We start from the raw sequence: 27,181 nt of genomic DNA, 5'->3' as shown, positions 1-27,181 counted from the left end.
TTTTAAAAAAGCGTGCTCTGACATTGATTTATGCAACAGGATTGACGCAAGCACATACGTTGACTTCGCTCGCAAACAGAACCAGGGACAAAACAACCTTGCAACCTGCGTCATTAGTCTTAATTGCTAGATAATTCTCACTGGGATGGAGACTGATGTGGCTCAAAAGCTCTTCCAAGTGTGCTAAGAAGCGAAATGTAACTGTCTAATGGAATAAAATGGAAAAATGTCGGGGTTAGAATTAAAGTCGAACCGAGTAGCAGCAGAAAATAGGCTTTGCAGGATTGCACAGTTCTTAACCCACTGCACCAGGGACTGAATGAAATTATAATCATGCTGGTTACCTTACAACCAACGTGTCAAAAAATTCTCATGAACACGGCTAAACCACAAAAAAAAAGATACTTGTTGATGTTCATCATATCATCTATTTAAAAAAAAAAAGTTACATTATTTTTCTTAACAATTAATATATTGTTATGGTTATCTTTATAAGTAACATTCTAGAAATATCCTTTTTTTGTTATTATAATCACTGATCCCATTACATTTATTTCTATATTCCACTAAAGGGATCTTAAATGGCAGCCACAATGCTATAAAAGCTGCTTTTCTATTTGTTGCTCAAACTTCCCTAAATCATGTTTTGTTGGATTTGTTTGTTTTATTCCTCTTATCCGACTCAGAGTTCCTTTGATTCTCGTTATAACCTTCTGAGGAGGAGGGTTATAACAAGCAGCATTTGCTGCAATGGATTAATGTGTTTAGGCTGATTTTGTAGTGTTACAGGGAATTCTGGTCCGAGTGGTTTTTTTTACATGTTTGAGTTTTGTATTTGACCACGATGCCGCCTGGTTATTATGACTTTTACCAATTGACAGTGAACCGCCCAGGCAAACAACCTCAGGACAAGGCACAGATCACCGTCATGTTTGCTGTGTACTAAAGCTGCATTAGAGTTTTGAGTCAAACAGTCTTGCTGTGTTATAGGAAATGGACAATGATAAGCTGCAAAGTCTTCCCATGTGACTTTCTGATCTCTTTCGGTGTGACTGAGTAGCTTAATGGAGGAGAAGGAGGGGAGAAAAGTGGCAAGAAGGAAAAATAAAAACATTCCGGAAGCTCTTTTCTGAAAAGAGAATTCCTGAGTTCGGGCTCTTACATAACAGCATGACATAAGCTGGGAAGTGACACCTGTCCCTGGGGACGTCTTATTTTCAAAACCGTCCTTCAAGGGGAATTAGGCAGACTCGCCTTGGGCTCAGGCTGACAAGAGGCCAGTCACTGTAATATCCTGGGAAAGGAAAAAGGGAGTAAAGTCTTCAAGAGCAGAATGATTTACTCTTTTCATTATCACGTGCAGTGCATATTCTCAGACTGTACACCTTCAATAAAACCGTAAAAGCCCATAAATAGTCAAGTTTAACATGTAAAAATTGTTCTATGCAGCTTGTGTGGGGACTTTCTTTTCCCCTGCGTGACCAATGATTGGTCATATTATCGGTGGTTAGAGTGAACCGGTCTTATGCATGTCAGATTGCCGAAGGAGCGTAAATACTGTATAATTGCAGCAGTTCCAGATTGAAGAGGGAAAAAAAATTCATGGTGTAGAGCCATGGTGTAGAGCCAGAGTTCATGGTGTAGAGCCAGAACAAGTGTCAAGGGTAAGACCCAGAGGTTTGGAAGACTGACATGGCACATTTTATAGACGGAGGAGGACAGCCGGAGGACAGTGGGATGTCCTGCAGGTCAGGTGACCATGTCCTGATGCCACAGTTGTCAGCTCGTAAATGTGTAATTGACACCCACATAAATCTCGAGAGCCTCTCACTCGGTACTTTTTTTTCTTTCCTCTTTGCTCTAGTGGGTACTTCCCCGAATCAGCTGTCCATCTGTTCTACCACTCTGCATTTGTGGCAGTGGGTGTTTCAGCCAAATACTGCTGGGTGTTTCACCCACACACTGCTCCCCGGGCACCTGTCATGGCTGCCCACTTCTCACCAAGGGTGATGCATTAAATGCAATGGACACCTTTCGTTGTGTCACCTTGTGCTGTGCTTGCTGTGTATCATAATGACAATCACCTCACTTCGCTTCTATTTCCGGTATAATATCCAGACTATAATATAACAGGAATGTTTTTCCCTACTTACAGTAAATATCAGCTTTTTCATCTTGATATCATTGTTACCCTGTGCAAACGGTCCTCCTATGATTCACACCCAAAATAAATTTGAATAAGGAAGCCAGCTGGACATTAGCCATTTGCCAGTTAGTCAACATTAACACATTTTACCAGAGAAAATGTAATTTCATAGGTAACATGATGGTATAACTGGCAGAAAGGGGAATGTGACTAAAAGGAAGTGGGGGTGGGGGAATTGTAGTGTATCAGAGCTATTTTTGAGAGCTGTTGAGATCTCGTGTGTGATTATTTAGACTGGTTTATAATAAAAATGAAATTTTGTAGAGACTTTATACATGATCTGGGCAAAAAAAAAAAAAAAACGTCTTAAACCTGGTTAGGAGACGCCCATCTGTAGTTCTGGCATATGTCTATTCATCCCATATTAAAACCCTTTGAGAATGTCAGAGGTGAGGTTCTTCTGGCACGATAATGTGTATGCTTGTAGCTTTGAAATTCTGAAGTGTCTGGTCTGGCCAGGGTGGCAGCATTTTACTTTCTCTGTGATTTGCAAATGAATAATGTTTTTTTAAATATGATTGTGACTTTTTACAAAAGTCCAATTATAACTAATAATAGTATGTTTTTTGCTTTCCCAACATTTTGTAACGCCTGTAACCAGCACATTCCGGGCGTGCTGGCTGTGTTGGGTGAATACTGTCGTTATGGCTACACTCTGGTTGTTATTGAGGAGCACCATAGTGTAACAGTTGCCTGAGAAACCAGCTTCTTCTATACGTCCGGTTTGCTGTAATTTTCCATCTCTTTCTAAATGACAAAAAAAACCCCAACTGGTTTAGCCGGCCCGCGCTGAGGTGCTAATTAGACACGGATGGCATCACGCTGCATAAAAGGAAGAAATTTGGAGACGTTTTTCAGCTCACACCCGGCTGCTCTAATCAGCTTGTTCATGTGCCTGTCACACAAAAGACAATAATCTCCTGTTTACGTTTCATTTTTTTTAACAATTTTTTTTTTTTAATGATTAGTTGTTTGCCAAATTGAAATCCAACCTTATGCTTGCTAATGAATGCCAGGACAGAGAACTATTATTTACATCTAAAAAAGAATTGAATTTAATTATTGCTGTACATTCCATGACATCTCTACCACACAGAACTTTCCAGAAAAGCGCCTCCAGATCTCTGATCTCTAGGTTGCAAGCAGTGGCTGCGTTGGCCAGATATTTTAGTACTAAACCACATGCACACACAGCTGGATGGACTTTAATTAACAAGAGAGTCTCTAATTAGGCAAAGGGCCAGAAGAAGTGGCACTTCATGGAGGTGTTGCATAATCAGAATGTACACTACAAACTATTTTTTTTTTTTTAATTTATTTTACCACTTCAATTATAAATACTCAATTCCCTGTGTCCCTTGTTCTCAGTGCTGCTGCTGCAGAAACCTGTTCAGATTTTTTTCTGCTTTATCACACTGCTCATAATTCATCAGAGATGCATTTCTGACAACCACGTCAGGAATTCAGGGTGTGCTGAGGTTTCACTGTTCACTGCAGATGTTCCCTTCAGTTAATTACAATTTGAATATATCACCAGGGTACAATAAATGTCTATCATTATTTAATACCTTATTTATACCTCTGAAGCTTTATGAATGCAGTGTTATTTCTGGAGTTAAGAATTACATATTTTTTTTATTGAGAGAGTATTTGAATGAAAACAGAACACGTGCCATTGACACACTTACACACTTACACAGATACAGAGTAAGATTGACGTCTGAGTGCAAAGGAGACTCCCAGCCAATCGCAGTGTGAGAAGAAAATGGTTGCTATGGCAGCATGGCCGTAACAATGTAGCAGATACTGAAGGATGTTGGGATTGAGTCAGCACGGAGCAGAGGGGTAAGGACGTGTCCCAGTACGTGGCCACAACCTATTTTAGCTCCCCCTCCTCCTTTCTGTAATTTCATCTTTTGATGTTGACTAAACCTGAGATCGATTGCCAGCTAATTTATGTTGTATGCAATTTAGGGATGGAGAGCAAGCCAACCAATATTGTTCATCACCACTGATGGAAAAGAGAACTGCTCATACTCATGTAAATTATCTAAATCATCTTGATTTACTTCCAGGATGTAACCAACACTGACAGTCAAATCAAGCATTTGTCTCATGGTTTGGGTCTGCACATGGTCCATTTGTATGTACTTTGTGGCCTTCTCAGGAAGTAGTTAGTTATTGGTTAAGTAAACCTACTGTCAGCAAGGATGGCCACTTGTTATGCAAGGAGTCAAGGTGAAAGCTTCAGAATGGCATTTTATGACCCGGGCACTAATGCATTCATGACACGGATGCATTCATGTCAGGTATTACGTAAGGTGGTCATGCACGCACGAAAAATATGCTCTTTAACCCTGACCAGATGAAACTAGGAGCCTAAGAGAAAGCAAAGTTATGAGGCAGGCAAATAGACATATTTTAATTCTATCTCGTTCTTTAGTCTGAAAATCTTTAAATTTCATAATGCTTAATAACTTCGAAATCTGTCTACAATAATGTTCACAATAAATCTGCGTTTTAAGTTGAAATATTATGCATTAACATTTGTGCATTTTTGGGTTCTGCTCGTGAAACAGACTGGTTGAAATGGTGAGGTGTTTTGACAACTGTTTCACTGACCTGTCGGGTTCTGTGTTCTAGATTACGGAGCTTCTGGACGATGAGAGGCTTGTGGCCTTTGAGGAGCTCCCACAGGATGGAGAGGATCAGTCATCATCACACTCCCCTCATGTTACCGCCTCCTCAAGGTATTTTCCTCTATTAAAGTTGTTTCTGTAACTTGGTGAGTGGCTAAAAGAGGACAACATAATAAACTGTAATATAATTTATATAGCTACTGCCTTGGTTCTCAAACTGCTGATACTTGGGCTCCCTCTAGTGGTAATAGCCAGAAGACTGAGATTATTGTTAATAGTAATTGCTTTTGTGTGTTTTAAATGCAGTGTAGTTATTAATCTAAATATTGTTCTCAATTGTTGTGTGTTTCAATGATGTATCAACTGCGTATGACAGTCAATAACAAAAAGTAATTACGAATGATATTTTGTCATTTTGATACACTGCATTATGATCCTGCTTTGGTCTCTGCATTTAACCCATCCCCTAAGGGGCAGTGGGCAGCCATGAAAGGCGGGGAGCAGTGTGTGGGGATGATACTTTGCTCAGTGGCACCTTGGTGGTTCAGCATTCGAACTTCCCATTTCCCAAAAAACATTTCCAACCAACCTTCCCAAAAGCATTTCACTGCATATCATACCTTGTACGACTGTGTACATGACAAATAAAATTTGAATTTGAATTTGATTATGGCTCTGTTTCCTTCCCCACTAGTTCAACCACCAGTTCCTTTTTAAAGTGAGGTCCCATGCTCAAGGAACTTCAGTGGCACCTTGGTGGTTCAGGATTTGAATCCACAACCCTTTGGTTACAAGTCTGCATCCTTACCCGATTGATATTGTAATATCTGACAGATACAATAACCAAAGTACCATAACCCACTTAATCAGAGTTTATGAAAATGGTTAAACTTCTTAAAACTGGCTTCAGTAACTCGTTTATGATTCTTTAGCACTCATTAAGAAATCTGAGCGTCCTGACCACAAGCAAAATGACTGCTGCTTTCCCATATCACCCCACTGCAACATGTTTTTTTTCCCCTTCTGACACTTTAAAGGGCTTACTGTGTCATTTGACTGGGCTAACCTTCCCTTGGGGAAGAGAACAGCTTTGTTCCTGTCTTTGTGTCGCCGAAGCCTCATTAACTTTGCAGCACTCGAGCTGCTGGCGTGTGTTTGCCTTTCATGTGCGTCTGCTTTTCTTTTTTGCCATGTCAAAGCTCTCGATCCCCACAGCGCTGAAAGTGAAAGTGGATCTGGCTAGCACCCCCCCCTCGAACACACACCGCCTCAGGACCATTTGAGTAACAAACTTGACCAGACGAAGCATCCATGAATTCATTAGTTGTATTAAATGTGAAAAATTAGTTCAGTCTGAGTTAACTGTTTGGACTGAGCAGAGCCGTGTGCACCCAGAGCATGAATATCACAGCTTTCTAAAACAATTCATCTGTAATAAATAGGTAAATAGTTTTAAGGATATATGAGGATGTGCGAGATTTATTGAATCATTCACTGAATCATTGCAAAAAAAAAAAAAAAGATATATATTTTGCTTTGTAGTTGAGAGTATATCCGGTTGATGCTACCCCAGTGGACCTATTGTCCTCTAGAAGTCTAAAGATGTAGTATGCAGTATGACTTTAAACTTGAGTTAAACTTGATTTGTAATTTCTAATGCAGTCAGCCAAATATGGTTTTGTACACATACCTTGTAGTAATGTCAAAGTGATATAGACCAAATGGCACATTATTTTGTGTTTCATTGGAAGTAATTGTTTTTGTCATTGTGGTACCCAGCACAGCACAAGGTGCACAGCATTTAACCCATCCACATTTGTGAGCAGTGGGGACAGTACCTTGCTTAAGGTGACCTCAGTGGTCGGGTTTCGAACACGCAACCTTCTGGTTCCTAGTCCGCCTAGGCACCCACTGCCCCACCATTGCCTCCATCCATGCATCTAGCTTTTAATAGCATAGCTCATACATGCTATGTGACGTGTTAGGCCGAGGTGATGAGTGAGCGTGTTGTGGGATTACTTCCTCCTCTTGTGAGAACAACCTGCCCTAAGGCAGCTGGGCGCAAACAAAATATTCTGTGATGCTAATGTTTGCAAATGCTGACGCTGTCGATTTGAGACTCTCTTGTGTGTCTCATTGTTTGTGAGTCGGATTTCCTGCGTGTAGTCAGGCACAGCTCATGCAGGCAGTAGGCACACACTTCCTCGTTGCACCTTTACTTCCTACTCCTTACAAGCTGTATTACTTCCAATAACCCTGTGCTGCAGCCATGTCCTCCCTGCGGCATAAACGGGGGTCTAATCTTGAGGTCACCCAGGCAAATGGGCGGTGGCTGGAAACGAAAGAATTTAAATGACAGCCAATACTGAATTACGGCCGAGATGGACTCGTTTCAGCCCGCATTACGCACCTTAATCAGCACTGATTGGGCTCTAAATGAATATAGGGTGCCACACCGTCATCGTTTTCGCTGCCATGCAGAACATTAGCCTTTTCTTTTCTTTTTACTCCAGGCGAACGTTAGCATCATTTTTAGTGGAGTGTTTGATGTCCCTGGATAAATGGTTTTTAAAGTCTCAGGCTCAGTCAGTGCTTTGGATTCCTGCGCTGTAAATAATCCTCAGGGGAGTTTGTGGTGGTGGACGGCCGATGACGAAGAAGCCTCCGCTGTGACCCGTCCGAATCAGACAGGGCCACTGCACATCACTGCTAAATATAAGCCATGTCACATATATCGCTGACACCAGCCGGTGGAAAGTATTTTTCATGTGGCACCAAAAATAAAACTTGCATGGAGCGGTGGGGGGGAAGGCGCCCGGGGCCGAGGAGGAGGGGAGGATGAGACGTGTTGTTGACTCAGGGATCGGATGCCAAAAGGGGCGAACAGCTATTTGCTGCCCAGCAAGGATTTGCAAGATGTAGGAAGGTCACCAACACACGCACTACAGCGATCGGTCACAACAACACCACCTGTCTGATATTGTCTAGGCCTTCGTTTCACGTCACCAAAACTGCTATTTCCCCTCTGAGACATGGTCTTCACAAGCCCTGTAAAGATTTCGTGGGGTGTCTGGAACTAGGACTGGGTGGTAAACTTGATACAATATGCATCATATTGTTGTTGTGTGTGTCATTGTTTTTGAGCATAGGCTCCTACACTGTTAGTCAAGCGATTTGGAAATCAGAAATACTCAACACTACATCTTAGAATATGAGGATAAATGTTTAAATCTAGATGTTAGCAGCGGATATTCTAAGTAATGGAAACTGTCCGGTGCAAGGTTCTTCTTCTTTTTTCACACTCATCAATGACTCGGCTCTTCGTTATCCTGATCGCTGATTCACCAGGACCATTTTTGGTAGGTCCCCAAAGGACTTCAGATTTTTTGCGATCTTGTCAATTCCTGCAAAATCAGTAATTTACTGCATACTTTTTTACAAACCATCCCATTTTACTGTCTTTAATCACCGCAAAGAACCAAGCAAAACGATCCTTCAGATATGCATGAGAGTGAGTGGAAAGTAAAGCATTTGACCATTAAAGGAAATCCCCAGGAAATTACCATCTACAATGGCACAAATATCAGAAGGCAGTGGTCAGTCTGCTTACAAGAAATTGGCACTCCTCATCAAATTCAAAACCAGAAAATCCTCAGCAACTCTTTCTCCGGCCAGAACATCTCCCCATCTCAACCAGTCACCAACCTTAATGTTATTTTTGACCCTCAACTCACCTTTGAAATTTACATCAAGCACATTTGCAAAACCTCCTATTTCAACCTCAAAAATATTGCTGAATATTGAAATATTGCCCACACTCTCCCTCTGATGCAGAAAAGCTTGGTCACATCAAGACTGGATTTTTGTGACCCACTTCCCATCGGCATTCCTGACAAGAACATACAAGAACTTCTAAATGTTCAGAACAGCACGGCCAAGATCCTGATGAGAATGAGCAAACATCGAGTACATCACTCCCGTGCTCTGCTCGCTACACTCGCCTCCGGTTTCTGCCAGGATTTTTTACAAGATCTCCCTGCTTACGTTCCAATGTCTGCATTGTAATGCACCATCATAAGAAAACCCCCCCAAGGCCACTCACGCACTGTCCGTTCTACCAACACCCACCGTCTCCACCCTTCTAGGACACGCTCCCGCACCACGGGAGATGGGGCCTGTGGAACACCCTTCCTCCACATTTGAGGGCACCATAGGGTACGCACTTTGCGATTTTTGGTTATGTAAAGTGCATAAGTTTGATGCAGATCATAATACAATAATATAAATCAGTTGATTAAAATACTGTTAGTAAAGCAGAGCTTGGTGGCCTGGCAGCTAAGGAGGCGAATTTTTAACTGAAAGGTTGCACGCCACAAAAAATCTGTCATTTTGATAGTAAAAATCACGCAAAAAAAAAAAAAATAATAATAATTTTATATGTTCTGATCTATTGGTCTATTCACTTACTGCCTGACTCTAATGGGCACCATATCACCATATCGGTCCATGTAAAGGTCCATGTTTAGTGAATTCTATAAATTTTTACTGATCACTGATAACAAGCAATCTCATAAAGTTGCTAGGGAAACCATAGTCTTTTTTTTCGTGTCCTTCTGCAAACACTTCAGCATGCCTGGGGCCGCCATTACAGGGCAATTGCGTCACAAGCGGGTCACCTGATACTCAACTAGACCGTGGCAGACCCCTGACCATGTGCACCGTCTCAGAGGAATCCTGGGAATTACAATGTATGATCAAGAAACTAATATCATTGAAAGTATTAGGAGTAACATCTGTATGAAAAATCCTTGAACTGATCGAGACTGTGTTTCTCAACTCTGCCAGGAAGCTTTGACTAAATTGACTAATTGTGAACTAAATTACAAAGCAGCACAGGTTTGACCAAAAACGGTCAATTGTGCCCCAGTAGTATATTTGAGAAACACTGGCTTAATCAGTAAGAGTATCCATGTCTCACACTGACTAATTCAGTTATAAATTTCTGTGCTAATCTGGTTCTTTCATCGGGCTATAAACGTCTCCCGGGTCTGAACAGTTAAGCCTTCTGTGTGTATGTGTGTGTGTGTGTGTGTGTGTCTGACAGAAGTACTGATGAACATGAGTTATATAAAAGCTTCAGGATGACAGGTGCTTGGCTGTGTGCGCTACTGTCCCCAACTGCAGCCTGTGGTCCTATCAGATGAGGCTCACGTAAAGGCCCGCCCTCGGGCCTCTGCGATTGGTGCAGGCGGCTCTGGGCAGGCTCGCTGTGTATTTGAGCGGGGGGTCAGTATTGTTTACTGCAGCACTTTGCAGCAGCGAGTGCCGAGCCCCACACGCAGCAGACGGCAGCCTTCACTGACGGGACTACGCAGAATGCGCCCCGGCAGCGTGAGAACGCGCCATCACCCACTCATACAGACTCTGTCTCCTCAAAGGGCCCAGTCTGGATAACCAGACACCCAGCAACACAAGACCAAAAAAAGAAAAAAAAAAAACTGTTAAATTGTAAATATAACATCTGCGGTCTGCAAGCCCAGCGAAGCAAGAATGAAAATGGCTTGTGAGATTCTTCTGTGCAGGTAAATGGGAAGAAGCAGGACGCCGAGTGGCTGAAAGTGAATGGTTTGCTCTTCCTCTGCTTTTCTTTTTTTTTTTTTTTTAAATCACATCTGGGCTACGCCTGCATGCTGCCTGTTTGATTTCCCTCCGTCATACTGGCACTTACAAACCCGCATGACTTATTTACGCACGACCTTGTTTATGAATGATTCTTTTATGAACTTCTTGTGTAAGCATTTTAGGAGCCAACCTATGTGTGTGTGTGTGGTCTATTATGTCAGTTTTCTCTCTTTTCCTACCTTCATCCCTTTCACTCACTTTTGCTGCTCAGTCATGACTGGCAGTTTTAAACCTCTGACTCAGTGTGTGTGTGTGTGTGTGTGTGTGTGTCAGTATGTGTGTTTTTACACAGTGACGTTCCTCACACACCCACGCAGCCTCACATTGCTCCTCTGAAATGCTGAGTCAGAGGCAGTGGTTTAGATATTAGGGCTGCATCCACTACAAATATTCCTCATACATTTTTGAATCAATTAATTGATAAAATTTTGTGGCTCGTTAAATCAGGCCATTTAGTAAAGAAAATAATAAAATAACAGTAAACCTTTATCAAACATAAATGTGGAGCTGTATCTCATATTTTTCTTTCGCCATTTTAACTAGTTCAACTAATCAATGAATCAAAAAAATTTACCAATTAATCAAATACCAAAACAATCGTTAGTTGCAAAGGGGGGAAAAAAGCATGGCAGTGTCCTCACCACCAAATTTGAAGACTAGTGACTATTCACCTGAGAGTCTTCACCTTTAACCCCATCTGATTTCATAAGAGCTGAATGAGAGAAGATGAGAGGAGCCTTGCTGAGAAAGACCAAGCTCAGTTACGGTCACTGATCCACCAGGCTGTCAGCGTGGTGTTGTGTCAGCGCAAATATTATACACACTACCATTGTTCTATGCGCCAAGGACAACATCTCTGCTCTTCATAAAGGGAACTGCTTCTCCTCCTCTTTTTTTAATGCTTTGTATAGGTATTAAAGGGAGGCGTGCTTGTGTTTTACAATGAGCACGATGAAATCTGTATATATATTATATGTAAATATAGCTGTTTTTATTATTTATTTATTTTTACGTAAAATGGAGCGCTTTGTATACAGACTGTTACATCGTCCAGGTTCCTACATCGTTTTTTTTCCCCCATGAGCGTGGCGCGTCTGGTGAGGACTTGAGAAGTGTGTTAATGATGGGTGAGGGGCTGAAAATATTGATTTACAAAAAGCGGTGGACATGTCAGCGCAAACGGAAATCGTCATTGGCTTTGCCTCTGGCCCGCAGTGGTTTCAGCCAATGGCGTTGATCTCTAAGGCTGGAAAAAATGGAGACTGACTCAAGAAAGCAGCAGCTCCCTCAAAACTGATTAAACTGTATCTATTGAACATTGGTTTTCAAATAGAGTTGTTGTTCTGTTCCAGAAGAGGCGTACCAGTCAGCATGAGCTCACATGACATGGTTTTCAGCAAAACGACCGTTGCAATGCAGAATTTGGAGTGCGGTGCAAACAGAGAACAGACATTAGATGCAATGCAGGAAGGAGAAATCAAGAGTTGGATGATGTGTAAAAGTAAAATTACATGCAATGATTGGCTCATTATGAACATTTCATACCATCATCATTTGGATATTGGTGATGCAGCCTTGCTTACTTTTTTTTTTTTTTTTTAAAGCCCATGTCTTACTGCTGGTGTTATTTATCACTATTAAAAACTTAATCAGAACAGCTGAAAACCACATCTTGTTTTAATGTTATCATCATGTGCTTTACAGAGAATTAACAGTTTGAAGACAAATGTTGTGATATTACGTTTTGGGAATATTGCCATGGTATTTTACCTCATGTCTCTCGGCACCTGTTGCTTGCACCAGGTCACTTGAACCCTAACCCAAGTTGGTGTGAGGGGTTGAGATGGGGAATTTATATGATAGATTGTTCCACACATTATGAGCTGTGCACCCTCACTTACATAAATCCCTTGGGAGGAACCAATGCTTGAACCATGCTTGAGCCTGGAGCTCTTTGTTGACCACTCCCACCATTATTATCTCATTTCATGCAATAGAACCAGATTATAGAAACTAAAAAAGTTGCGCACACACACACACCCATCATCTAAGCTATGCACTAATGTTGCTTTTCTTTTGCCTCTCTTTCAGTTCGCACATCTCTCCCATCAGCATTCTGCCTGGATCTGCAGAGTAAGTACTTCTTCTGGCAACTTCCTGTTGAAAGAGCACTTTTGCCAGTTTTGACAGTGCCTGAGTCCGGAACAGTAATGTTGCCAGCACCAGGCCTCGCACTTAATGAAACCTGAGTGCCGAAGGCCACTTCTCATAGCAGGAAATGACCGTTTTGTGCACTGCTATACAGTGGATGGGGAAATCGGCTGATTCCTGTAGGCCGCCACTCTTCTTTAAACAGCTGTTGTGCAGCAGATTGCCGGATTGTAATTAGGATGTTGCTGTCAACGCGTTTGCTTTCATTCTCTCGCTGTCTTATCACAAGTTGATGCTTGTGACAGAGCAAAATAATGTAACAAATTAGATAAAAAAAAGATTTCTATAGATTTCTATAGAGTAGAAATAACTCTGAGTTAAGCAAAGAGAGACTCCGTCGAACCGTAGTGAAAAAACTGTAGACGCCGGATTGCTTTGTCTGTCTGTGTGGGGGCTCCTGCTGTGTTGAGCTGGTCTGATGGTAAATAAATCCCGGCGCCTCTGAGGGATGAGTAATGATTTCTGAATAATGTGTCCCGGGCAGCGGCCATCGACAGCTGCTGACCTACTTCGGCACGTTCGGGTCACCAACGGGGCTCAACTGTACTGTCCAGTCCACGCGAGGGACAAAGCCAGGCCCTCTGTGCCATGATATCTGACCGTCCATAATTCATAAATGGATGCTGCACACATACAGCCGCTTGTTGGCCCAGATCTTGTGCTCGTCGTCTGGTGAATTTAAAATACACATGGCTCTCACTCTGGGGGAAGGTGTCTGGATCTCTTTGAATCTTCGAGAGAGAGAGAGAGAGAGAGAGAGAGCGAGAGCAGATCTGGGTCCGACACTTAAACACGTCTGCCGTCTTTGTTACTGTACAGATGGACACCATGGCACTGCTCCATAAATCGTTTGTCCAGGTGGTTTTGATGTTAACTGTCAGTGGACTGAATTGAGCTTTTGTGCCTGGCTTGCATTGTACAAAATTTGGACTGTCACGGCAAAAACATGATAGTCGTGAAACAATTGTGGCTCTTTAATAGTGATCCTACACTGCACTGTCATACGACCAATGTCACAGTCTTGTGTTAGAAATTTCGGATGACGATCCCACAATTTGTGTGACCAACAGTGTATCTTTTTGTAATTTGTATCGACAGTATCATACAGAGGACCATCCGAGCTGCGGTGGAGCACCATTTTTTTGAGCTGAAGAGCTCCATCGACCAGGGGATGAGCAGCTATGAGAGCACAGGATGCCAGAACATACTGGGGTGAGTGTGTGTGCACCAAAAGCACACACATACACACTGCAACCATTAGCCTGTCAGAGACTGGCAGTTTAACACACAAAAGCCTACAGTACAGCTCAATAAGGCCCAGTCACGGCCAATCTGTGTCCCAAATACCCTGAGAGGATAATGAGACTCCTGTGTGTTTGTATGTGTGTGTACTCTGTAAGTGGTGTCTGTGTGTGTGTGTGTATGCTGTAAGTGGTTTTGTTGAATACACACTGAACACATCCTGCAAGATTTTCATTTTCTTATTTGTGACGATTTTGTGTGTGTGTGTGTGTGTGTGTGTGTGTGTGTGTGTCTGTCTACAGCAATGGCTCCACTGAAATGGGTGGTACGGCCGATGATGAGGAAGACTTGGGACAGGCAGATGAAGACCAGGGTGTCTCATACTTAGAGAAGGAGCAGAGCTCTAATGAGAACCTGGAAAAGGTGAGTGTGTAAACACACACACACACACACACACACACACACACACACAAAGGCCGTCCTGAGAGCTAAAGCCGGTGTGCTGTTCCTCGTCAGACACTTAGTGCAGCCAGCAGTCTGGGCCTTGGCTGATAGATGATTTCCGAACACTGGCTCATGGGATAGTGTCCTTGAGCACAGCTGAAAATTACAAGAAACAAATCACATTATCTTCTTGCGTTCTATCAGGTTCAGGTTTATAATATTAATGCAACCTAACATATTCAAATGGCTTACACAAATAATTAGGTTTTCAATTATGAAAAAAATACATTAGAAGTATTCTAGGGTGAAGTTGAAAACGCTGAAACCACGCCCCTTTCTCAGTTGTCTATTACAACTATGAGCTGAAAACTGGATGCTTTGTTGGACCAGTACAGTTATACATGTTTGACCCTCCAGAGCCAGAACCAGAGCCTCAACCAACTTCAATCTCAGACGTTCCATAGTATGAATGGTAATGTTATTGCTCGCCATAGGTCCTGTGTAGTTGTCAATTGTTCATTTAAATATGTACAAATTTACATGAAGAACATGAGCAAGCGGGCTTGTCCTCTCCTCTTCCCTGCTCGTTCGGGATATGTTGACATGTTTCCAGCTGTGTTTATGGCACCTTTGACATCAGTCAGTCCCTTTTAAATAGCCGACATGCAGGAAGGACAGGAGCACCTGCAGTCTGCAGACACCCCTCCACCCCTCCACCAAACATTTGACCCAGCTTCAGATGAGCTTGCACTGATCCCCCTCTATTATTAATAGAAACTTGTTTGTTTGTTGCTTGTACTTCATATCTGCTTTTTGGCACATGGTCCCATCATGCTTTGCTATTTTTCCCCCTCACGAATTCCAGGATTGCTCCTCTACTGTTGGCCACCTTGAAGAAAGTTCTGGAATGGACCTGGACACTGAGGCTGTCGTAGACTCTGAGAACAACATCACCATAGCAAGGTTTGGGCTCTTTCAATGTGAGACTTTGCTTCGGTTTTCTTCTGGGAAGGAAGTCGAGTCTGGTCTGGCTAGTCTTGAGCAGTCACTTTAGACGTTTTATTTCACCATGTTGGAAGCTTTCATGTAAAATCTTTTCCTACAGACAAGAGAACTACAAGTCCTGTGAGAAGATGGTCCAGGAGGAAGATATTCTTTGTGTAAGTTCCTTTCAGAATCCCAAATATGGTCTTAGCAAGAAGCCATTCGTTGACGAATGTTCAGACTATTTGGGGATCTTTTGCACTTCCCTTCCTCACCTATATTTTTTACATTCCTTTGTTTGGACTGGCCTGGGAACCCACTGCAGCAATCTTTGTGTGGGATTTCTCATAAACATAAAACTATGAACAGAAATGAGTGGTATAGAGATTTATTAAACCTTCTGGTTCTTGCTGAGAGAACCAGTGAAGACAGCAATGAGATCATTTTCTTGCACCAGTCTGTATTCATGTGATGTCCGACTGCTTTGCGGTTCCTTGGTTGTCCGTTAATGCTCTCGCTGGCGGGTCCTGTATCTTCTGGCGGCTCAGAGTAGCTGTGCCCAACTGTTGGCATGTCATCCAGGCACCTGCTGCTGTAGCCATCTTGCCTTGACTCTTAAGTAATGTGTTGACTGTGTCAAGTGACACACGTTATGTGATTAAGTGCTTAAGATGTCTTAAAATGCACTTGATGTGTTTGTGATCTAATAAAGTTTTATGTTAATTTTGATTTCCTGTCCTGTAGGATCTTAAAGACCTCATCACCAAAGCTGATCCCATGGACGCTCCTGACCAGTCGAACTCCAGCCCTCAACTCCAGCTCAGCAGCATCTTCCCTGAGGGGGAATGGGAAGGTAACAGGCTCAACTACATTTTTTAATATTATTATTACTATCTCTCTCTCTCTGTGTCATTACTACTCTGTTTACATTTTCCATTGCTCCGGCACCCATTATGAAAATTCTAGGCAAAAGCTCCTTCCCTATGCAAATATTAGTGCCCAAGCACTGTGCAGCAGACCAGCAGGAGCTCTTTTGTTCTGTGTTGTTTAGGCTCATGTTTTTTTTACAGTACAGCTTGTTTTACCGCCTAATAAATCACAGACGTAGAACATGGCATTATTAATAAGGACTCGTTCTCTCAAGTATTGTCTGGCGAGTGAAGTCATAACGATTAAATTCACAATGTGAAAGTACAGATAAGAGATAGGCTATCACACTCCACCTGTAGTGGAGCTGACAAGCTATCAGCACTGGAACCGGTTAGTGCTGGTCATCTGAAATATTGACTGTGTGTGTGTGTGTGTGTGTGTGTGTGTGTGTGTGTGTGTGATCACATAACAGGTAGAAAATGCAGTTCACCACACTCTTCTGTGCTATCTGTTCTGTTTCTGTCTCTCTGTCCCTGACATCCCGCCCCACCCCCATTCTCCCATTCAACTGTACAGCATGCCCCGCCCATTTCCCCCTCATAGACTTCTCATGTATGCACCTCCAAAAGGAAGGGAACGGTGAGTATGAGCCCACTTGCACCTTACCATCCCTTTTTTTCCCCACTCCGTCTGTCTCTCTTTATCACTTTGTGTGAGATCAACAGGTTTAAGCCCACCACATAATCGCAGACACTCACTGTTAACCAACTCAAATATTGGTGTTCTTGTCCTGCTGGCTCCGCCCCTTTTGTAGCAGTCTCTCTCTCTCTCTCCTTCTCTCCTGCTTGCTTTCTCTCTGTCTCTGTCTTTCTGAACTTGAACGATACACTGCTGTTCACCTTCTTGTCACTCATGCCAGTCGTTTGAGTACTCTGCTGAAGTGTGTGTGTGTCTGTGAGATGCCTATACAAACTGTGTTCCTACTTCTTAACATCCATTTCTGACCTAAGTCCCCAGAAAAATGGATTTGTCTGCCTTCAATTTCTAACTGTTCTGTGTGTTAGGGTTGTCAAAAAAGCCGATACTTACTAATCACAACTAAAATTTTTATGGGGCTAGTCCATCAGCAACTAGACAAACCATGGCAACTTGCCTACCTACCAAACTACTTACCAACCTTTAACTACCTTACTATCTGTACAATTCGGTTTGGGGTTTGGAATTCTAATGTCATGACAACCTGTGTGTGTATGTGTGCATGTGTGTTACCTGTCTTACTTACTTATGAAACCTGAGCAAGTGCTGTAACTCGGTCATAAAAATTCTACCTTAGCCAGTCCTGTTATGTAATATTCTGCTGTGTGTGTGTGTTTGTGTGTTTTTGTGTATGTCTTAGACCCAGTCCCAGCGTGTAAAGTCTGGCAGGAGGAAAGTGAGTCAGGAGAAGCTCAGTTGTCACCGCTGGCGGGTCGCATGGTCCCCCTGCCCCTGGAGGACGGCACCCTCCCTCACGCACGCCGCTTCCTCGACTTTGGCCATAGCCAGAGATTCCTACAGCAGGACCCTGACAGCACTTCAGCCAGCAAGGCACTGGCTGCAGGGAGGTGAGTTAACACACACACACACACACACACTAAACCATACATGACCCATACACAAACACACTCCCACTTAAGACATATAAAACTGTTTGCTGGGTATTACCAGTGTTTACATCGGGGGGCATCTTGTTTTGTGGAATATATAATCTCTGTCGGTCTGTGTCTGTGTGGGTGAGTACAGGCCTCGGCGTGCTTCCTTCAGCTCCAGAGAGAGTGTGAAGGGTGACTCCGTTACCCAGCAGCTCAGCAAAAAGCTGCAGAGCTTAAAGAAGAAGATCCGACAGTTTGAGGAGCAGTTTGAGAAAGAAAAGAAGTACAAGGTATAGACATGAATGGAATGGAACCAAAAGACTTATGTGGTCAAAATAAATAAATAAATAAATGTTTACACAATTACATAAATAATTACATAAATTTTATGTTTCATATCACTTTTTTCTCGTCAGTATATATTTTTTTGCTTAATATTTTGTTTTGTTCAGTAATTTTTGCACAAATGTGATTTCATAAATATCTTGTATCATACTAACAAAAACTATTTTCACTTTTTCACAATGTTTACAGCAAAAAACACCTAAAAACATTGCAACACGCATTGTAATTTAAAAAAAAAAGTACAGTCTGGCATTTAAGGATATTTCCAGTCCCAGCACAACTGGATAATCTAATGATGCCTCTCAGCCAATCACAGTGTGATGTGTGAACTATCTGTGATCTCTCTTTATCTCTTTCTCTGTCTATCTTGCTTGCTCACATCTAGCCATCTCATGGAGATAAAGTCGCGAACCCAAAGGTTCTGAAGTGGATGACTGACCTCACCAAAATCCGCAAACAGATCAAAGGTAAATTGGTCTTTTCCAGTCTGTCTGAGATGTTGGGTGGTGTTGGGTGATGTCTGTGTGCCATGTTGTCACAGTCTGCTTGTGCTACACCGTGAACCGAGCCCCACCCCCTACCTTAAAGGGACCTTGGCACTGGTGTTGGTCCGTCTGTAAAAAAAAAACAAAAAAAAAACCCATTCCTCCTCATCCATCTCTCGCTGTATCCATTTCCACTGATTGCCCCCCCCCCATGCCATGGTGCACTGGTAAACTGGTGTCTCTCTCTCTTCAAATAAACCCCTCCGCCTCGTCCCATTCCCCACTGGCAGGACGACAGCAGCTCCTGCCCGCAGGCTCACACAGACGCTTCCTCGCTTGTGCCCCGAACACACACCATACCCCCCCCCACACGCCCCCCCACAGCCTCTAGACACGCCCCCCCTCTGTAAGTACATCTCTGAAGCAGTAAGTAAAATCACCCTAAAACGGTGGCCTCTTCTTTCTTCATCTGTTTTTACAATACACACACACACACATGGCTTCTAGGGCTAAAAAAGAATTATTATTTATATGTGGGTCCAACTGAACTCATTTTGCACTTCTGGGGGGAGAGATTTCAGAAATTTGATTTACCCTAGAAACCCGCTGGATGTTTTTTTTACTTTACCGGATGAGAGAAGTTTGTTAGGCAACAAATAACCGAAAGTGAAACCACTGGGCAGTTCAGTGGTTTCACTCATCAGAAGTTCAGTCCCTGCATGAGTATCAGTAAGTTCTCATGTCACTGGGTTCTGTTGTTAGTCCCTATAAAAAAAAAAAAAAGGATTATGCAAAGGGCATAATTCCATTTTTAACAGGCAACCTAGAATGTGGAAGTTGTTATATTTTTGATGTCATCCAGATATATTGACAGATATAATGACAGATATAATTATAACCTTTAACATGAACATGATATGTATTTCTAATAATGCTTATATGTAATTCTGAGTACTTAAAATAATAAACTTCAGTCATTGAGCAGAAGGGATGATGTTAAACTTTCATATTTTATCTTGCTAAAAGGAAGATAAAGAGTAGACTATTAAGGAACCAAACTGATAAACAGTATTGATTGATTGACAGTTTTAGGAGTGGTCACATGATGGGACATCTATGTCGCTCTCTGGATTTTTGTTTACTTGCTCACCCTCTTTTGTTTCCTTCTCTCTTCCTTCCCATCCCTTCTTCCCCCCTCAGATGCCAAACACAGGGCTGATGGCGAACTGGCCCCTCAGCTGAGACCCCGCAGCAACACCCTGCCCAAGAGCTTCGGTTCCACGCTGGAGCACTCGGCCTCCGAGGGCCCGGAAAGGAGGCCCACGCACCAGGAGACCCTGGAGTTCATCCAGCAGCGCATCAGGCGCAAGAGGGAGGAGGACGGCTGGCCGGAGGATGTCCGGGTGAGGAGGGGGGCGAGTTCTTTCATTCATCCATCTGTCTGCAGCAAAGCGTGGGATGATGTCTAACATGACATCAAGTCAACTCGATTTCAGTATTCCTTATAAATGAATAGTTTTTTTATAATGTTAACATATTATATATTAACATTATGTATTATATATAGTGAGAGAGAGCGCAAGATCTGACCAGGGAATTAATCGCCTTCTGATTTTTTTTTCTACAGAAAATGACCAAGGAGCAGCTGGACTCTGAGAAGATGATGTTACAGAAGTACCTGCTGCACTATGAGGGGCTTCATGGCCGCCCTGTTAGTACACACACATACACACACACACACATACACACACAAACTTTTTTTTGTATAAATATATATTCTGTGTGTTTTGCCTGTTAGGTGACTCGTGAGGAGCGTCTGAGGGTGAAGCCCCTGTATGATCGTTACCGCCTGGTCAAACAGATGGTCACCCGAGTCAGCATCACCCCTATCATTGTATGTATATTCCTCACACAAACACACTCACACACACACACGCGCGCAATCTTGCACGTTATCAGCATTTCCCTGATACACACCCTCTCCTGCTCACCGACTAGAGACACCAGCATATGTCAGCATGTCCCTGATGACTGCACAGATCACCTTGTTTACTTGCTCACACACACACACACACACACACACACTCTAATACCTGCAAAACACACTGCTTGCATACACACTTTTATCAGATTTAAATACTTTCTTTCCTTGGCCCAAAACCAGGCCTCTCCATCCAGCAAGAGGCGCAACCAGACCCTGCAGCCCATCATCGAGGGGGAGACCGCCCACTTCTGCGACGAGATCAAAGAGGAAGAGGAAGATCTGGAGGAACAGAAGGCTGACGAGGTCAGCCCCGCTTTGGAGGTCATCCTGTCTCTGGGCTCAGATGCCCAGACCAGCTCCCAGAAACCTCCACAGCCTAAAACGGAGGAAGGTCCGGGGAAGATGGGTTTGGGCCTGGACTTGCGTCTGTCCAGCTCTTCCATGTGAGTGATTAATCAGTATTATTATTATCAGTATTTTTATAATTATTATTAAAGGGATTTTTGTGAACACTAAGCTCACTTTGCTTTGAGGTGCATTTTTTTGTGTAATTAGTATAAGGTTATTAGCAGGGGAAGTAAAGACCTTCACACCATGGTTATGAGGCACCACCTAGGCCATATATCAAGAAAATCTTGCACATGCATCCTCACGCATCTACATGCAAACCTCGCACATCCACACTATATTCCTCACACATCTACATACAAACCTCACACATACACCATATATTCCTCACGCGTCTACATACACACTATATTCCTCACGCGTCTACTTACGAACCTCACACATACACACTATATTTCTCATGCGTCTATTTACAAACCTCAAACATACTCACTGTATTCCTCACGCGTCTACATACACACTATATTCCTCACGCGTCTACATACACACTATATTCCTCACACATCTACTTTCAAACCTCACACATACACACTATATTCCTCACGCGTCTACATACAAACCTCACACATACACACTATATTCCTCACACGTCTACATACACACTATATTCCTCACGCATCTACATACACACTATATTCCTCACGCATCTACTTACAAACCTCACACATACACCATATATTCCTCAAGTGCCTACATACAAACCTCACACATACACACTATATTCCTCACACGTCTACATACAAACCTCACACATACTCACTGTATTCCTCACGCGTCTACATACAAACCTCACACATACACACTATATTCCTCATGCGTCTACATACAAACCTCACATATACACACTAAATTCCTCACGCGTCTACATACACACTATATTCCTCACGCGTCTGCTTACAAACCTCACACATACTCACTGTATTCCTCACGCGTCTACATACAAACCTCACACATACACACTATATTCCTCACGCATCTACATACAAACCTCACACGTACACACTATATTCCTCACGCATCTACATACAAACCTCACACGTACACACTATATTCCTCACGCATCTACATACAAACCTCACACGTACACACTATATTCCTCACGCATCTACATACAAACCTCACACGTACACACTATATTCCTCACGCATCTACATACAAACCTCACACGTACACACTATATTCCTCATGTATCTACATACAAACCTCACACATACACACTATATTCCTCATGCGTCTTTTTACAAACCATGCACATACACACTATATTTCTCACGCGTCTAATGTGTGATATGCATGAAAAATTATGTGAATGAAGTAGTAGGTGTGCAAGGTTTGTATGTAGATGCATGAGGAATATGTAGTGTATGTGCAAGCTAATATTACAATGAGGACTGTACAGAGAGCATTGCTATTGGCCGGCTTGCCCAGCTGGTACCCCCCAGGGGACCACGGCTCTGGACATTCAAACAGAACAGCGAAATTGTATTTTAGAATCCTGGGAAAATGACAGGAACAACTCGAGAGGAAGCACTGGGGCAAGCCATGGGGCTTGACGCTATGAGGCTCCTGCGATTTTTTTATTTAGTTCATATTAATACATAAACAAGTTAATATTGTTAGTGTTAGTTTTCTACCCTGCTTTTTGTGGATTTTTTCCCGCCTAACCTCTTCACACACTCCTTTCTGCATTGGTGACAGTGTAGGTCAGCACCTGAGCCTGCACTCGTATGACCTGAGACACCTATTAGAGTCAGTGGCCTGAGCACTGAGAGCTGGATAATCACCTCATTGCGTCGGCGGCTGAGCCAGCGCTGCTTTTAGGCCATGCCTTAATCAGCTCACGGCTCCCCTCCCACCAGCCACAACCAGCTCCAGTGGGCACAGGGCAACAACTGAGGCTTCTTAACACTCAATCGCCTTATATGGGCATGACCCGCTAAACAAACAGTGTGACACTTCAGTGACGTGTCCTAAAATTTGTCTGACGTCCCAGTAACCAGAGACATCAATAATTCATAATATGCATTAACAAATTGCCATCTTAAACAGCCATTCAGTCCAGGCAGACAATTAGTTAATAATATCTACATGCCAATAAGGAAATCAAATATGACCTATTAATCCAAGTGTTATGTTTGTATAAGCCCATTGTTCACATCACGAGTCCATGTACAGTAGAGACACAAATGAATAGAAATGTTTTCCGTAAAGCGTCTGTAATGTGTTCCTGTGTTCTGCAGGCCTGAGCTCCTGGAGCAGCTGTGGAAGGCTCGTGCCGAGAAGAAGAAGCTGGGCAAAACCATCCGAGAGTTTGAGGACGAGTTTTATCAGCAGAATGGAAGGTAGATACATATATATACATATATAAATACATACTTAGAGCTTCAGATTTAATTTAATCATCATATATTTTATACATAAATACTTTTCCATTGTGTGCTACCAAGATGATTGAACTGTGTATGTATAAGACGTTTGATCTTTTTTTTTTTATTATTATTTATAAGCAACAAGCACTCACTCTAATATGGTACTCTCCATTAAAAATAATAGTCAGTCAAAAGGGAAAACTGCAGTAATTACATTTTTATTTTAGAATTAAAATGAAAAACATTTCATAATTTGAAAGACATCTATTCTGTTTAGGTGCTCAGTCATATTTACTAAATGTTTTTTGCTTTGCCTAAGCTGCAAGCTTTCACTAAATTGGTGCCTAATATAATTACACAGTAGAGTGTGTGGGGGTGTGTGGTGAACTGTCAGCGCGATCCATCACACTCACGAACAAGGGCAGTTCGGTATGAATCCGTGTGATCAAGGTTGAACTGTGTCCTTCCTTTTTTTCCTTTTGTCCTTTACCAGGAACGTCCAGAAGGAGGACAAGCTGCCCATGATGGATGAGTATAAAGAATACAAACGTATCAAAGCCAAGCTGCGCCTCCTTGAAGTCCTCATCAGCAAGCAGGACTCCTCCAAGTCCATATAGGCCCTCGATGCCCCTCATTTAAAAGCCTGATGGCAGTCGCCTGTACCCCAACGCTGCCCTCAGACACCCACTTGTATATAAAACACATGAACTTGTGCATGCACACACACACAGAATCTACAAATTCAACGATGAAGAAGATGGTCCATCATAATCATCCAGGTCCAAGAATTCACCATGGAAGGTCCGTCTCATTCTGAGAGACGTTGGTTTTATTTCGTTTTTTGTTTCTTCTGATGTTCTTTGACTGGGAAGAGGATGGAACGGTGAATCTGGAACTCTACTGTACAGACTCACTCAACATGGTTCAAAAAGGACTCAAGCACACGTTCCTTCCTCAGTGGGAAAAATATAATATGACGGGATCTCGTGTTCCGTACGGTTTCTCTGACAAGGACAGACTCACCCGCTTGGTGCTGCGCTCTTCTTTTAGCGTCTGAGCTTCTTTTTTTCCAGATTAAGTCAAATCCTCGGTTCTTCAGTCTGTGAAGGTGTTTACTCGGCCCGCTAAGGACTAACCACGTTCCGCCAATGTGTCTCTCCTGCCAGTCAGTGGTGTATTAATCTGTGACGTGTTTTTATATCTCCATTTAACCATCCGTCTTCTGTTTGCATTACACACATCACAAGAATGTGGTTCTGCTTGTTGAAGGTCGTTTTTTTTTTTTTTAATAAGAGCAAAGAACTGGACACGTTTCAGTGTTTTAAAATGTCACCGTGACCCACTTCTGTTGGATTTGAACCGTATTTATGGAACGTGGATTTTATCGGTATTAATGCATGTTCTGCGTTGCTGATTGGTCAGACGTTGCAGCAGTGACACGGCAGGTTTTTACATTCCAGACGTTACAGAGCCGCTTCTCTCTTCCATCTCAGATGCTGGTTTCTTTTTCACATGCATGAGACCACAGTTTCTGACAACGTTCTTACCCGGGACACGCCAGTCAGGATCCACCCGAACGAATCACTTGTGGACATTCTTGAAAGGTACCAAAGTGAGGGAGAGGCAGCCTCCATAATCACCTGCTTACCTGCTGTAACCAATCACAGATCAGTTGGACTCATGACATCAGCAGATAAGGAGAAGTTCTCACTGGGCGGGGCTTGTCAATGGGATGGGGGAGGGAGTGGGTTTTTTGTAACAAGATGCACTAAGATGTAGGTAGACGGCGTCCTGCCGTCTCTCTTTTTTAAAGGTGGAGGGGGTTCCAACATGCAGTTCAGAGGACGTCACTTGGTGGACAAAGTCAATGTGGGTGAAGGTTCTAGATGTTATTTGCACAGCAAGGTTGTTTTTTTTTTTTTGTGTGTGTGTGTGTTGTTCAATTTTGTATATCGAAGCACTACTAACGTCCCTAGGAGGTTCATCTGTTTTGTGCATGTTTAGCCCCGCCTACCTCGCCCTCTGTGACATTGGCGGGTGGGAGCTGATCTTTTTTTTTTTTTATTATAATTATTATTACCCATTTTTGTACTCTGTTTTATACATGTTTACTTTCACCAGTAACATATTTACAGTGAAGCTCCTTCGTGCCGCTGAGCTCTTGGTTCCACTCTGTAAGCTGTAGCCGCTGATGCACTTGCATGGCTCCTTATTTTTACTCGTATTTGTTGTGCCATGAAGAATAAGCAATAAACGTAGCATTCAAGGCCTGTGTCTGTTGAATGAGGGCCAGTCTGTATCCATGTATGTGCAGTTTTCTCAATAAACAGCTTGTGACTATTGTGCTTTGTCCTGAATCTTCTATTCTTTGTCACATGCATTGTTCTGAGAAGGGTGTCTCTCAGAAGTCAAGATGGGGGGAGGATCACCAATTCCCCCAATGATGCGGAGCAATCTTTGTGCATAAGGGTCAAGGCCGGAAAACCATACTGGATGCACTGGGCGATCTTCGGCCCTTAGACACCACTGCATCACATACAGGAATGCTACCTTCATGGAATTCACAACATGGGCTCAGCACTACGTCCAGAGAACATTGTTGGTGTCTCTACCAGCTCAAAAAAGAAGCCGTATCTAAACAATCCAGAGGCGCAGGCATTTTCGCTGGGCCAAGGCTCATTTCAAATGAACTGTGGCGAAGTGGGAGAACTGTTCTGTGGTCAGACGAATCAAAAATTGAAGTTATTTTTGGAAAACCTGGACGCCATGTCACCCGGACTAAAGAGTACAAGGACAACCCAAGTTGTTATAAGAGCTCAGTTCAAAAGCCTGCTCCTCTGATGGTATGGGGTTGCATGAGTGTGTGTGGCTTGGGCAGCATACACATCTGGAAAGGCACCATCAATGCTGGCAGGTACATCCCATGTTCTAAAACAACATGTGCTCCCATCCAGACGTCGTCTCTTTCAAGGAAGACCTTGCATGTACCAACATGACAGCGCCAGACCACATACTGCATCCGTTACTACATCATGGCTGCCTGGAAGAAGGATCTGGCCAGCCTGCAGTCCAGATCTTTCACCCATAGAAAACGTGGCTCAGCATGAAGAGGAAGATGCGACAAAGAAGACCCAAGCCAGTTGAGCCATTAGACAAGAAAGGGACGCTAAGATATTTGACAAGAATGGAAAACATTCCTATTCCTAAACTTGAGCAACTTGTCCCCTCAGTGCCCAGACGAAATTTGAAATAAACTTATTTTCCCTTAAAATGATACATTGTCTAAGTTTGAACATTTGATATATCATCTATGTTGTATTCTGATAAAAATATTGAAATTTGAAACTTCCACATCATTGCATTCCTTTTTTATACACAATTTGTAGTGTCCCAACCATTTTTGAATCGTTTTTGTGTGTGTGTAATTTATATATATATATATATATATATATATATATATTTACATACATACACACACACACACGTGTGTTAACAATCAAGTAAATAAATATCTTTTGTTTTTAAATCGCTTAATCATGAAAATTCGTCAAACGATCCCATGAATGACCATTGTGACCTTAATGCCCTCTACTGGACATTAATGGTACAGCAAACAGCTTCTACAGTGTAAACATGCATAAAACCATGTTCACCCAGGAAACCAAAAAAACCACAGACAAC

General features: G+C 42.7%; 1 protein-coding gene across 4 annotated transcripts in view; it reads left to right on the top strand.

The window, feature by feature from the left end:
• Positions 1 to 25,843, top strand: part of fam13b (family with sequence similarity 13 member B) — a 36,444-nt gene extending 10,601 nt beyond the window's left edge. For 3 of the 4 annotated variants that reach the window (XM_028959784.1, XM_028959783.1, XM_028959785.1), the window contains exons 7-23: positions 4,850 to 4,956; positions 12,619 to 12,660; positions 13,837 to 13,950; positions 14,283 to 14,403; positions 15,290 to 15,387; positions 15,530 to 15,584; positions 16,153 to 16,261; positions 16,855 to 16,917; positions 17,675 to 17,882; positions 18,061 to 18,199; positions 18,640 to 18,721; positions 19,940 to 20,142; positions 20,367 to 20,450; positions 20,538 to 20,633; positions 20,904 to 21,166; positions 23,372 to 23,473; positions 23,994 to 25,843. In XM_028959784.1, the coding sequence (XP_028815617.1) occupies positions 4,850 to 4,956; positions 12,619 to 12,660; positions 13,837 to 13,950; positions 14,283 to 14,403; positions 15,290 to 15,387; positions 15,530 to 15,584; positions 16,153 to 16,261; positions 16,855 to 16,917; positions 17,675 to 17,882; positions 18,061 to 18,199; positions 18,640 to 18,721; positions 19,940 to 20,142; positions 20,367 to 20,450; positions 20,538 to 20,633; positions 20,904 to 21,166; positions 23,372 to 23,473; positions 23,994 to 24,117 (2,010 nt within the window). In that variant the 3' untranslated portion in view covers positions 24,118 to 25,843. The remainder of the gene's footprint in view (positions 1 to 4,849; positions 4,957 to 12,618; positions 12,661 to 13,836; positions 13,951 to 14,282; positions 14,404 to 15,289; positions 15,388 to 15,529; positions 15,585 to 16,152; positions 16,262 to 16,854; positions 16,918 to 17,674; positions 17,883 to 18,060; positions 18,200 to 18,639; positions 18,722 to 19,939; positions 20,143 to 20,366; positions 20,451 to 20,537; positions 20,634 to 20,903; positions 21,167 to 23,371; positions 23,474 to 23,993) is intronic. The other variant, XM_028959786.1, reaches the window with a different exon arrangement.
• The last annotated feature ends 1,338 nt before the right edge of the window (positions 25,844 to 27,181 follow it).

Source organism: Denticeps clupeoides, chromosome 18 (assembly GCF_900700375.1).
Source record: "Denticeps clupeoides chromosome 18, fDenClu1.1, whole genome shotgun sequence".
In the NCBI taxonomy this organism is placed as follows: Eukaryota; Metazoa; Chordata; class Actinopteri; order Clupeiformes; family Denticipitidae; genus Denticeps; species Denticeps clupeoides.
This window is presented reverse-complemented; position numbering and strand designations above follow the sequence as displayed.